Below are 12,574 nucleotides of genomic sequence, written 5' to 3'. Positions count from 1 at the left end.
CAGTCCTCCCTGCCGCCCAGCTCTTCCCTGCAGCCATCTGCCTTCCACCACGTCTCCCATTGCCACCCTGACCACCAGCCCAGCCGCAGGGCAGCGCAGGGCAGGTGTGGGAGGAGGAATACGGGCACTGCCCCAGGGCTCTGTCACGGGCAGGCGTTCCCATCTCAGGGGGAGCAGGACCCAGGTACTGACCGCAGCCCGTTGCGGCTGTACGGGGGCCCAAATCACAGCCAAGATGCAGCAGGAGCTACGCTGCCTGGCTCTGCTGCAGTCAGGCTTTGTCCCAGCAGGATGCTACAACTTAGCCTTAGTTTAAGTGGGTGAGCGGAGAGGAGGAAAGTTACCTCTTCCATCGGCGGCAAAGGCACTGGCGATGGAAATAAGGGATGCTAATCCTGCCCTGATTTTTCCAGTACTGCCGTAGCGAGGAGGCGAAGCTGGGCGCTAGGAGAATGTTCCCCAGTCAGGGGGAACCCCTCACAACGTGCAGTGCAGGCAGGGGGGGGCAGAAGAAGGGCCTGGGCAGGTGGATGGGGAGAAGGGCTTCTTCCCTGGAGCGGGCTTGACAGCTTTGATTTGCTGTCTGTCTGTCTTGCTGAGCAGCAGGAGTAGAAGAAAAGCACTGGTTCATGCAGCCGTGTTCCCCACTGTGTGGGGGAGAGTTGGAGTGATACCTGCCTGTCACATCCCCATTTCACCTCATTTTCTACAAGCTGGGGTCAGACAGAGGCTCGGGAGGCCGTTGCGTTGCATGCATGCATGCCAACACCTGGAGAGCCACAGAGTCCATCACCCGCATGTTCACTAATAGTTTGGGAGGTGCTCCGGTGTTTCGGAAAGGGCTTTTTAGGAGCCAAGCATCCTCCTAAGCTAGACAGTGCCCTACAGCAACAAAAGGCATGTAGTGGCCTGCACGACAACTCTGCCACGTGGCAGAGTGCCCAGCTGTCCCTCTGCACGGACTTGAGCCACATCCCTGCAGACGAGCAGAAAGCTGCTACGTTTGCGTCCTGCCTCTCCCAGTGCTCTGCAAAGGGAAGGTCACCGTTCCCAGCCTTCTCCCTGCCTGAACCAGCCTATTTTGGCTGTGCATGCTCCTTCCTGCAAGGGAGCTTAGCACTTCTCCCCAGATCCTTCTGCCGGGATTTGGCAGCGGCACTCACTAGCCCCGCCAAAGCTGAAGGACCCATTGGGCTGCCCATAAAAAGTAGTTTCTTCTGCCTCCAGGCCGACACCGGGGTGTGCCTTGGGCAGGGCTAACACTCCAATTGCTTCTCTGGGCTCTGCTGGCCATGACATGCCGGTACTTTTTTTTTTTTTTTTTTTGAATGTACATTTTTATATATACATCTAGTTAGAGCTGATTGTAATGCCGGGCCCCTAGCCCCTACCGCTTGCAGGCGGTGCCAGCAGGACAGCTGTAATCCTGGGTTTCCCCTTCTCCACGCACGCCCTGCTGCCCAAGTGCCCCACGGCTGACTCAGAGCCCTTACGTGACAATTCAGCTATCTGGCTAGACGGGAGCCCATTCCGCAGCATCCCAAAGAGCCAGCCTGAGACCTGCCCGCAGGTCTGCCCGGGGAAAGGGTCCTCGTGCAGGGCCGTGGACCAAAAGTTCCCTTCTCCCAGCAGCGCTGCCCTCTGTCCTGTCCTGGGATACACATCCCAGCAGGGCAGCGTGGGCGATTAGCGGGAACACTGATAGTCCTGGCCCTGGAGAGCACGGCAGAGTCCCCGCACCGCTGGGACAGGGCTGTATTCACTCGTCGGCATTCTTACGCTCACCCTGGCTAAGCGACAACTTGCAAACTTGCCTCGCTGGCTTTAGGAAGCTCGGCTCCAAGTGGCTGAGGCTTCCTGCTCATGCTGGGCGGTTTTCTCAGCTTGGCCGTTGTGTAGGGTGAAGAAGTGCCGCCGTTGAGCAGGGCTGTGCCCTGTCTGTGAGCGGGGTGGGAGGGAAGGGTCTCCTCCGCTGTCCTGCGCTTATCGCATGCTCCCCTTTCTTCCTGCATCTAAGTCCCGAAGCGCTGGACTATCCTGCGGAGCCCAGGTGAGTCTGTGCCAGGCTTTCAGCTCTTGTATCTCGTGCTCTGCTGTTGCTGCCTCAGCATGTCTCTGTCTCTGTGTGTGTTCTGTGTGTCCATACCCTTGGCTTTTTATTTGTAAGGGATGCAGTTCTGCAGATGATGAGAGTAAACATGAAGGAAGCCCTGTCCTTCCAGCATAGGAACAGCAGCTCCTGTGCAGCTCCAGCTCTGGCCCTCGCTCCTGGGGGACCTAGACAGCAAATAGCCGTGGGTGAACGGAGAGGCTGAGTTGCCTTGACAGTCCAGCCCTCGTCCAGCCCTTTGGACGCAGTGTCCCTTGGGAATAAAAAGCTCTCTGTGTTGCCCATGTTGTCTGGTCTATGTGTGCACATGTGTCAGCAGTATGTCTCGGAGCATCCCAGGAGAATGGATGGCGACTCCATGTGCTGACGTCACCCGTTGCCAAGCCCCTTTTGCCTGTTCCAAAAGGGACTGAGCAAAGGTGGGGATGCCAATGTGGGGTAAATCCTGTCCTTCCTTCACTCCACCCTTAGGAAAAGACACCGTATCTAGGAGAAAGAAGGCTTTGCTGCCTCTATGGACGGTCTCCATCCCCTTCGAACTGCAGGGTGCTCATCATCTCACAGTCCTCAGCCTTTGGGTTCCTGTCGGTCTTTGGTCAAGCAGAGGCAGTGGTAGAGCAAATGCCTCCGAGGCTGATGGCTGTGTCGTGATGGTATGGGGAGCCGTGGTCCCCAGGCAGCCCAGCTCTGCTTGCACCTCGGATGCTTGCCAGCAGGATGGTCAAATGGTGTTGACCCCAGCTCAGCTGCTGCCCGCAGATCTCCTGATCTGGCCAATAGAGCCCTCTTTGTTCTGACCTCTCTCAAATCAAAGGCAGCTCTGTGGGGAAAACCCTTCTGCTGGCCACATCGGGGCCAGCCCGGTGCTGTTCACCAGCCCACGTAACAGACCTCTTCCTTCAGCGCCTGCACATAAGGAGGCAAAACCAAGACTTGCGTGTCACAGCTTGCAGGGCTTGATGTGTCTGAGCTTTATGCTCCATGGAGGGCAAAAGCAAGGGGCTGTAGCCCCATACTGTGTCTTTGGAGGTTCAAGCTGGATGTTGGGGAAAACACCTCATCCCCAGGAGAACAGTGAAGCCCCTGCTCAGGTCAGCAGGACGATGGAGGAGCTCCAGTCTTGGTGTTCCCAAGCTCAGCTGGGCAGAGCCACAGCTGCCCTCATCTAGCGCTGGCAACGGTCCTGCTCTGAGTGGGCGCTGGGTTAGAGACCTCCAGAGGGCCATTTCTTTGATCCTGTGGCCTGGTTTAAAGCTTTCCATCTGCTCTCCCCGCCACGCACCAGGCTTTCTGAGCAGGCCTGGGACATTGCAAAGGCTGCGACCCCTCAAGCGCAGCGGGTAGGGACTGCGACCCCATGCATAGCCTGATGCCAGAGGTCGGTTGAAGGTTGTCCTCGGCAGGTGAACTAGTCGGCTGGGAACAGAGAAGGCTGCTCTGAGGAGCTGGCTGGCTGCCTGTTGCTCTTGTAGCCGTGTTTCTAACTCTGCTCTTGTCTTCTCCCCTGCTCCCATCTCACCGTGCAGCGAGAAGGCCTTGCAGTCGAACCACTTTGAACTAAGCATCAAAACAGAAGCCACTCAGGGGCTGATCCTGTGGAGTGGGAAGGGGCTGGAGCGATCAGACTACATCGCCCTCGCCATAGTGGATGGCTTCGTACAAATGACCTACGACCTCGGCTCCAAGCCCGTCGTCCTACGATCCACGGTCCCGGTCAACACCAACCAGTGGATTCATATCAAAGCATACAGGTGCGAAGGCGAGCGGGAGGGGAGAGCAGGACCGTGGCAGATTGCTCTGGGATGGGCAAGCTGTGAACTAGGGAGCCTGAGTCATGGCCGTGGCTCCGTGCCCTGTGATCCCCGAGGGTCACTCCTCTTCTTGGATAATAATAGAGGAGAGGCATGTGGGCAGTGCCGCGTTGGAGGGGTGCGTGTTGTAACACGCCTGGAAATGTCAGAGGGGCAGGCTCGAGGAGGTACGAAAGGTTCGTGCCTTTTATTTTAGCTGGCTGAGGGTTTGACATTCTGTTCGCGTCGAGCCCGAGCTGTCCCTTTTATTTTTATTGGTGGCGGGAGTGGTGAGCGGATCATGCGGCTGGCATGCCAGGGATTTCTGCTGATGGGTCTGGAGGGTGCGGGAGGAAGCTGTGGTTGACCGCTGGCAGGGGCTGCAGGATGCCCAGGGGATGCTGGAGGGGAGCGCTCGCCGCCGGCCGTGCTACCCGGCCTGACCCCGCTCCTCTCCAGGTGGAGAAGGGCCGATGATGCCCGGTGTCTAGATTTGGCGTAAAGCAGAGGGACGGCTCTGGGTTTTTCCTCTGAGGTTGCTAATCGTCTTGCGTTGCTTCTTCCTTCCCTCCGGGAGCAGGGTACAGAGAGAAGGTTCCCTTCAAGTCGGCAACGAAGCCCCCATTGCTGGCTCTTCTCCGCTTGGCGCGACACAGCTAGATACAGATGGGGCCCTGTGGCTGGGTAAGTCGGTGTGGAAAGGGTGAACCTCCTCCGCGCCCCTTGCTGAGGGGCTCAGAGCTGGAGCTGGGACGTTGACGCTCCCTCACTTGTTTCGATGGAACACCTTTGCCTCGCAGGTGACTTTTTGACAAGTTTGACCTAAAAAGTCCCCTGCTTGTTCTCTGCCTACTAGGGCAGGATGCTGGTGACAGCTGAGGGACGAAGGGTTGGCTTTACCAAATTCCAGTCCTTTCCATGTGGCCACGTCCCCTGAAGAGAGCCGTTAGCTGGCCTGCGGCTCTGGATCCCCTGCTGCCGATGGCATGGAGAACCCCCTCCCTCTTCAAACTGGGAGTGCTCCCACCTGCCGAATTCCCTCACGCGTGGGAGCCTCTCTTAGTTCACGAGCCTCCCAAATGTTGCTTGCTGGGCTAACTCTGGTTCCCGAAAGTGAAATGGCTGAATTGAGAGAAGGGTACTTCTGCCTGAAAATACGTAAATACCCAAATTTTAAATGTTGCTTTATTTGCATAACAGAATAAGCAGATATGCCAGAAGGTGCCCTTGTGTGCGGCAGAGTCAGTTCCATTTGTGTTGACATAAGTATTTTGATCCTGCAGACAGAGTTTGGCCCATTGCATCTATCTCACGCTACTTGGGGCAGATCTGTCAGCGCAGAGGCTAGATTTGTCCTGTAACAGCTCAAATAGGCGAGAAATCCACCCACCAGCGTAGGATAATTGTGCTTAACTACAACCAGTACTAATCTGAAGTAAGAGGATAGTGAAGTCCTTTTTGGAGCCCGAAGGGGTGACGGAAGGATGCCCAGCGGCAGGGCATGCTGCAGGTCCTGGGCTTCGTTCGTCCCTTGAGGAACTTGCATGACTCGGCTCTCCATCCCTAAGTTCAGGAGTGGGCTCCTCCTCAGGCACAGTCCTAGGGTTCATGATTGCGAGGGGGCACAAGGACCACAGAAATCAATGGACAGAAATGTTCATCTGGGGATTTTGATCATCTGTAGTGAAGAAACAGTGAATTAGAATCTATTTACACTTTTTGGAAGCATCTGTTCTTATTTTCCCAGTCTAAGCCCGTAGTTTCAGGTCTAACCTGACTTACAAGGAGTTCATACTCAGAAACGTAGCCTTACCTCTGAAAAGACAGTATTCCAGATGCCATTCCTCATTCTGAAATCAACTTAGAAGTTATGTGGAAGAAGAAGTTTTTCCAGGAGAAATTTTTGCTTGGCTTCCTCACTGGCTCTTCCAAAGGTTTTGTTCGCAATCAGCCCTTCGTAATTTCAGGGCCTGTCGTGAGCCATAGTTGACATTTCGGTAACTGAAATAAAATTCAGTTTGAATTTGGGAGCAACCTCCAAGGAAATGAAGTATTTTAAGTTGAATTGGTATTTTGGAATGCAAGTTACTGTTGTAAGTGTCTTCAGGAAACCTTTATGTATGAGTTGGAAATGGCCTTTCTCCGATGTAAGTGAAAATAAATACTGGCCAGGGAAGAGGTTTTCCCCCCATGTTGAGGAGGGCGTTCCCAGCAGCACCTGCACTCCGTGTGTGTGCACGTGAGTGTGCTGCTGGCCCGTACAGCAGCGTGTCCTTTGTCCTCCCACCCGACCTTCTGTGCTTTCTCTTGCAGGGGGAATGGAGAAGCTGAGTGTGGCTCACAAGCTGCCCAAAGCCTACAGCACTGGCTTTATTGGCTGCATAAGGGACGTGATTGTCGACCGCCAAGAACTGCATCTGGTGGAGGACGCTTTAAACAACCCCACGATATTACACTGCTCAGCCAAATAGACCCCCAGGGACCCTTCCTTCTCCTTCCCTCCCTCCTGCCTATTGCTGTAATTATTTTCTATTTTTGTAAACTTATTGCTTTTTATATTTTGGGGGGAGGGGGGAAAGGGAGGGGAGGAAACACCTTTTTCTTTTGGGTTATTTGTTCGGTTGCCGTCTATCCAGGTCAGTCAGACTCTAATCAAACAGCAGCAACAAAGAACAAACCTTGAACCAAGTCTCCAAGAAGTGACAGAAGAACTTCCCTATTGCACCTGCATTGTAAATCTTATTCATACTTGAAGCTTCTTTTTGGGTTATTGTTCCCCCTCCTTACTTCTGTTCTTGGGTCGTTGTTCACGCCCACGGGGGAAAGGATGCTGGTGCTGGCGAGACCTGTGGCCTTCGTGGATTCCCTGCTTTCCCATCTCAGGCCTGGCCCCAAAGTCCTCTCTGCAGTGCTGGCTGAGCAGGGAAGAGGCCACCGGAGAAGCGGGAATTACCACCCCGCTTTGGGGTCTGGCTCTGCCAAGCCTTCTCCCGGCCCTGTGTTCACCCTATCTCCCTCCTCCCTCCCTTCCTCTCACTATAATTTATGTGTGTAAGAATCTCAAGTGCTTTTCTCCTTTATGCTCTGTTAAAATCAGGGATGCCATGCACTGGAAGAGAGACCAAGGTCTGCTCTGAGCAGGCAGAAAAGCATTGCTCTTTGGTTGTCTTATGACTGTTTGCTGGACTGAGAGGTGCTGTGGGGGAAATGTTGATTTCTCTGTCGGCTCTCCTCCTCCTCCTCTTGGACATGTGCAGAAGCAGCTGTGAAACCTCATTTCCACGCTTTGTGTTTATCCAGACGTGTCCTAACCACCTGCTTGCCCTGGCTGCTCTTCCCAAGAGCTTCTGTGTACCAAGCGTTGCCCTCCCGTGCACCGGTGAGAACTTGCAGCACGTCTTCGAGAGCTGGAAGTGCTCTCCCTCTTCCAGCACCGTCAAGCGGGCTGCGAGGGCACGGGGACTGGGTCCCTTTTCACTAAAAAAAAATCTGTTGGATGTGTCCTTCCATGACCCATGTCTGTTTTCCAGCCTCCGGGCATGACTTGCCCTCTGTCTACCATGAGGATGCTTGCAGCTGGCCAGCACGTGAATCTCTGTAGAGCTGGTATTAGAGCCTCTCCCAGGAAGAGTAATTGGAGTTTTACCTTTTGACTTCAAGTTTTCGCAATGCCCAGTGCAATGCAGGGTCTTCCACGCCACGATCAAAGCTCCTCTGGGTACTGCTAGCCCAGCAGCAATAGCTTCAATGGGAACGGGGCGCGAGTCAGCTGTCGAGGCAGTAGTGTTTGGGAGGAGGTGTTTTAAGTATTTTCTTCCTCCGTGCAAATCTTGAAAGCAAATACTGTGGTGCCAGTTACAAAGCCAGTATGTGTGTTTCTGAATGAATGTACGCGTGTGTGCGAGTGTCTGTCAACCAGCACACATTTGCATGCAAACACTGAATCTCCTGTGAGCAGGAGAAGAGCAAACGGATTGCAGCTACGAAAGAAATGACCCACTCCATTCAGGTTCCTTCTCCATGGGAAGAATTTACTGATGCTGTGTAGCATCTATGTCCCTTTCCACTACTGGAACACACCTGTGTCCCTTTCCCACCCTGAGATGGCAGCTGGCGTTGCTCTGTGTAAAACCAGCTTTATGGAGTGTACAGAATTAATCTGAAGGATCCCGCAAGGTATCAAATATTAATTAATATCCAGGGGACCATCATTTTGCAGTTTTACCCTAACTTTCTAGCACACCTGGTAGCGTACCTTTACAAAGTAGCACACCTTTAAAAATGTTGTTTCTTGGCACTAAATTTTGAGCCATGAAAAGTCAAATTAGTTTTCTCAGGGTGAGCTCTGAACACGGATGTAACAAAGGGGAAGAACGTTGTGTAAAACCACTTGGGTTTCTTTTTTCTTTCTTCTTGGTTTTTTTTTTTTTTTTAATTAAAAGAAATCTACCCCAATCTATGCCTAATCTATTGACATTCCTCTAAAAATCCAGTGGTTAAATATTTCACGGGGGGCTGCGCCCGCTGTGGGATGGAGACTCCGCTCTCTGTGTGTGTGGCTCTGTGTGTGTGTGTGGCAATACCACATTTTAAGTGGCTACTGTTTATATAAATTGTGGTTCCTGGTGGGGAGTACTGTGACTGTGTTGTGAAAGGGATGGACTGCTGTATTTTGATCACGAGGTGGAGATAGACAGGGGCTAACTAAGACTGCAGGATGGGGTGGGATGGGAGGGAAGTGTGAGACCTTCGATCTCTGTTTTGAGAACGTGAATTTTTGCTGGGCAATGCAACCGCGTTGGCTGAGACTGAGGGCTGGATGTGCCAACTCCAGAGGGAGAGGGGCATGCACAGAGGAAGCTGCTAATTTTCTAGAATGCCACTGAAATGAAGCCAGGGTCACTGCAAAAAAACCAACTAAACAAAAACAAAAACTCTGTCTGCTTTTGCTGGGGCTTGGAAATGCCTTAAAACAGGACCTTGCGTCCTCGTTGTCAAGCATCTTGAACCAAGGTCAGATTCAGCAGTGCTCCCTAGGGGCTGTGCACTTAACTTCGGCTTTATTTTTAATAGCATTTATAACATGTATGTACAAAAAAAAAAAGACATTGAGGTTTGTTTTTTTTCTGGTTTTTTTTTTTTGCTTTTTTAAAAAAAAAGATGTCCATGTGGCTTCATTTATAGGGTAAATTAATGACCATTGTGAACTGCTGTATGAATTCTGAAGGGCAATGCACAGTAGAGGAGCAGCATGATATAACCATTACTAACTTGTGTCTTTCGTCAATCACCATGAAATAAAGTTTGAAAACTATTAAATATGTTTTTAAGGGGCCTATTGCTTTTTTATTCTTTTTGTACTGTGTGCCTCACGCTTGCTCGCTGGTGTCCGTCTGTCTCCTGGGCAGATACTGTGTGAAGTCAAACCAGTATCTTGCTCTCCATTTCCCTTAGAACCGGTGGCTCGTGCAGGTACCTGCTGTATCTTCTAAATGCGGCCTCTTTATGAATGCCAACCGCGATCCTATCCACCCAGCGTTTGCAGGAGAAAGACTCCTGCGTGTCTTTACTTCCCCTCCTCCGTGGCCATCCCGAATGGTTTCACCTCTTCAAGTTATCCACTAGCTTTTCCTTCTTTGCCATGCCTGCTTTCATCACCTCTTCTTAGGGAGCATTTTCAAAAGAGGCTTTGTATCCCGTTGACATCGCATCGTGTCGACAAGACTGAAGTGATGCTTCTGTGGCCTGCTTCTCACTGGTGGCAGCAGTTTCCCCTGGGTTTTATCCTCTGTAAACTGAGGAGCCATGGAAAATCAGTCGCGAGCGTGCAAGCGGGATGTGGTTTGAGATGTACCAGCACCTACGTTCCTGCTCTAAACAGGTCTTCCTAATGGGGCCTTTCCACCTGGCCAGAGCCCTAGCTCTCTGATCTCTGCAGCTTCATCTGTCTGCAAGAAAAGAAGGTGGGAGGTGGAGAATTTTGCTCAAAGAGCTCACGTTCATCCAAGTGGCGCGAAGTGAGAAAAGAACGTGGGTTTCCTCCCGTTTGGGAGGCAGCTAATTTAGCAAATGAAGTCATTCCGATATCCAGCAATGATGCACGTTTGATTGGTGTCTGCACCAGCTCGGTAGGAACTGGCTTTTCAGTGGACACCGAGACGCCGAAGACTCACAATGGCAAACAATGAGGCCAGTGTTTGAACAGCCGCAGGGGTTGCACAACTCACAACTGGGGCCACGTTTTGCTCAAGATCAGCCTCCCGGTGCAGCGTCTTCTTGACAATGACCTTATTATGCCACGACAGGCACGGACTTGCAAAGTCAGTACCTCTTTCGCAGGCGTTTTGCCAGCTCGCTGCAAAGCAGTAGGAGAAAAAGCTATCGTTGTCTTGGCCAGAAGGAAAAGCTGAGCTCGGGCAGCTGGATGGGGTTTGGTTTTGTTTTTTTTTTTTACTACAGGCTAGAAAAAGCTATTGTGAGGGGAAAGAGGAAGGAAAGAAGGACAGGAGCCACGCTGGGGGCATGCTTGGGCAGGCAGCAAGCATGACTCAGGGGAATGGCCTGGCCCCGCTTTCTGGCAGCCCTTGCCCTGAGAGCAGCCCGCTCAGCGCGCTCGGGAACACACCGCGCGCGCATCGAGCCGGGCTGCCCGGTCTGCGCTCGCCGGGAGCAAAGGCAAACGGGCGGCGTCTTCGAGAAGGAGAAGGCGGTTGGGGTTGGATGGTCTTACCCGTCCCCAGTTTGCTCTGGCACCCCTAGTCACTGGGAACGGCTAACCCCGACAGCCGGTTGGGAGCCTCTCTCCGTGCCGAGGAGCTTCAGTCCGGGGCTAAAAGCAGCTTACTCCATTCTTCTTAAACCACTGAGCCGGGGATGGTGGGGAAGCCGATGGGGGGGACCCAGGGGAAGTGAAGGGCAGCGGGTGTGTTGCTTCGGAGACGGTGTGAATGGTCTCACAGGGCGGTCCCATGGGATTTTGATCTAGTGTATCGCCTTTTACAGTTGCTCGCTTCCTGAGCGCTTAGCTGGTTACTGGGAAGTGAGAGACCGATTAGCTTGCTCGTCCCCGAGCGTGCTGCTGCTAGCCAGGCTGGTGGGAGCTAGTCCTTCGGGAATGTGGCAGACCAGACCTACATCTCTGCTGGGTGCTCTTTGTGCCCCACATCCCTTTCCCCTGTAGCCCGGGCAAGTGGCTGTTAATAAATCTGGACTCCTCGGCTCCGTGGCTGCTTGGCCCCATTTTGCAGCGTGTACGGTGGGGAGCAGGAACCGTGGATTTCTTTCCCCGCTCTGCTGCTGACGCAGCCTGTGCCTCGGGCTGGTCGCTTCCACTCCCTGCGCTCTCCTCAGCTGCCAGAGCAGCGTAATGATCCATTACCCTGCTCTGTAATGTACTTTCGTGTCTCTGGCTGGGAAAATGTGATTATTCAGAGAGAAAAGGGGCTGCGATATTTGGAAGTAGACAATTTGGCCCGCGAACACCGTCTTTCTGGCTCTTCATCAAAGGAGCCTGTCACAGTGTCTACATTTCGGGGCTATTTAGGTGCCCTGAATTTAGGGGTTGATGGAGCTCTTGCAGCTGTGGCTGGGAGTGCAAACATCTTCCCGAAGCTGAGCACGCAGCAGTGGTGCTGGGCTGCCTGAGCTGCCATCTCTCAGGTGGATGTAACGGGAGGGTCCTGGCTGTTTCTTAGCAAACACGTCCTGGCCCCGTGTGGACCCGAGGGAATGGGACTAGTTCACAGTGTCTGGCCAAAGCGCACCTGGGGGAATTCCCTTCCGTCAGACTGGAATCCCAGTTGCTTCCCCTGCGTTCCCAGCACCAGCTGTTGGAGAGCTACGTGATGTGGCTGCGTTCTGGTACCCAGCTATCCCTTTCCAGCCTGCAAATGAAAGAGCACGCGTGCGAGTCTGTGCTTATATCGATGAACAGTTCAGGAGGAAATGATAAGTGACTTTGAGTAGCACTGGGCTCCTCTGGATGACTGACGCAGCTGAAATGGGATCTTCATAGCTGTCCTCACCGCAGACATTAAAGGCACCTGGGAGCGTTGTTCCCAGAACTTAACATCTTCAGAGACTTCTTTCCCCGCAGAAAGTCTGGTGTCTTAACCCAAAGATCAGCCTGGACACGAAGGCTCCTGATGAGCTTCTCCCGAGCCTCCTGTCCCGTGTGATTGCTTCCCCCCTCCAGCAGTGACCACATTTTAGTGGCACGTCAACCCTGTTCTCGCTGGGGACCTTCCACCCTGTCCCCTGGGAATTCTCCAGCCCGGGCACGTGCTCTGTAATTGCAAGGCAAACGTTACGCTTCCCCAGGAGTGTCGTCACTTTTCTTCGCTCCTAGCCATGCTGCCAGTATTGTCCCGGCTATTAGCACGTGGCATTTCAAGCCACTCTCCCACCCCTGTAGATATTCCCAGGAGAATATATAGATTAGAGCTAAATATATGCTCTCCTCTGCCTGCAGCAGGAAATGCCTCAGGGCTGGGGCAGGAATATCAAACTCCAGAGTACCTGAGCTGGGTGCCGAAACCCACCTTCTCCTGCTCTCCGGGCCAGCTATGCTGGGCATATGGGGAGTCCCCCATTCCTGGGGCACACAGCAGAGGAGGTGCTTCCAGCAACCACCTGGCAGCCAGAAAAATCTGTCCTTGCTGGGGGAATTGTAGCA

The 12,574-nt window shown here is 53.1% G+C and overlaps 1 protein-coding gene across 7 annotated transcripts in view; it reads left to right on the top strand.

Annotated features, from left to right (window-relative positions):
* Window positions 1–9,219, top strand: part of AGRN (agrin) — a 127,658-nt gene extending 118,439 nt beyond the window's left edge. For all 7 annotated transcript variants that reach the window (XM_030018197.2, XM_030018199.2, XM_030018202.2 and 4 more), the window contains 3 exons: window positions 3,637–3,861; window positions 4,481–4,584; window positions 6,214–9,219. In XM_030018197.2, coding sequence (XP_029874057.1) covers window positions 3,637–3,861; window positions 4,481–4,584; window positions 6,214–6,371 — 487 coding nt within the window. In that variant the 3' untranslated portion in view covers window positions 6,372–9,219. The remainder of the gene's footprint in view (window positions 1–3,636; window positions 3,862–4,480; window positions 4,585–6,213) is intronic.
* Window positions 9,220–12,574: the final 3,355 nt, after the last annotated feature.

This window comes from Aquila chrysaetos, chromosome 6 (assembly GCF_900496995.4).
Source record: "Aquila chrysaetos chrysaetos chromosome 6, bAquChr1.4, whole genome shotgun sequence".
Classification (NCBI taxonomy): domain Eukaryota; kingdom Metazoa; phylum Chordata; class Aves; order Accipitriformes; family Accipitridae; genus Aquila; species Aquila chrysaetos.
The sequence above is the reverse complement of the archived record's forward strand: the minus strand, read 5'-3'. Positions and strand labels throughout refer to the sequence as shown.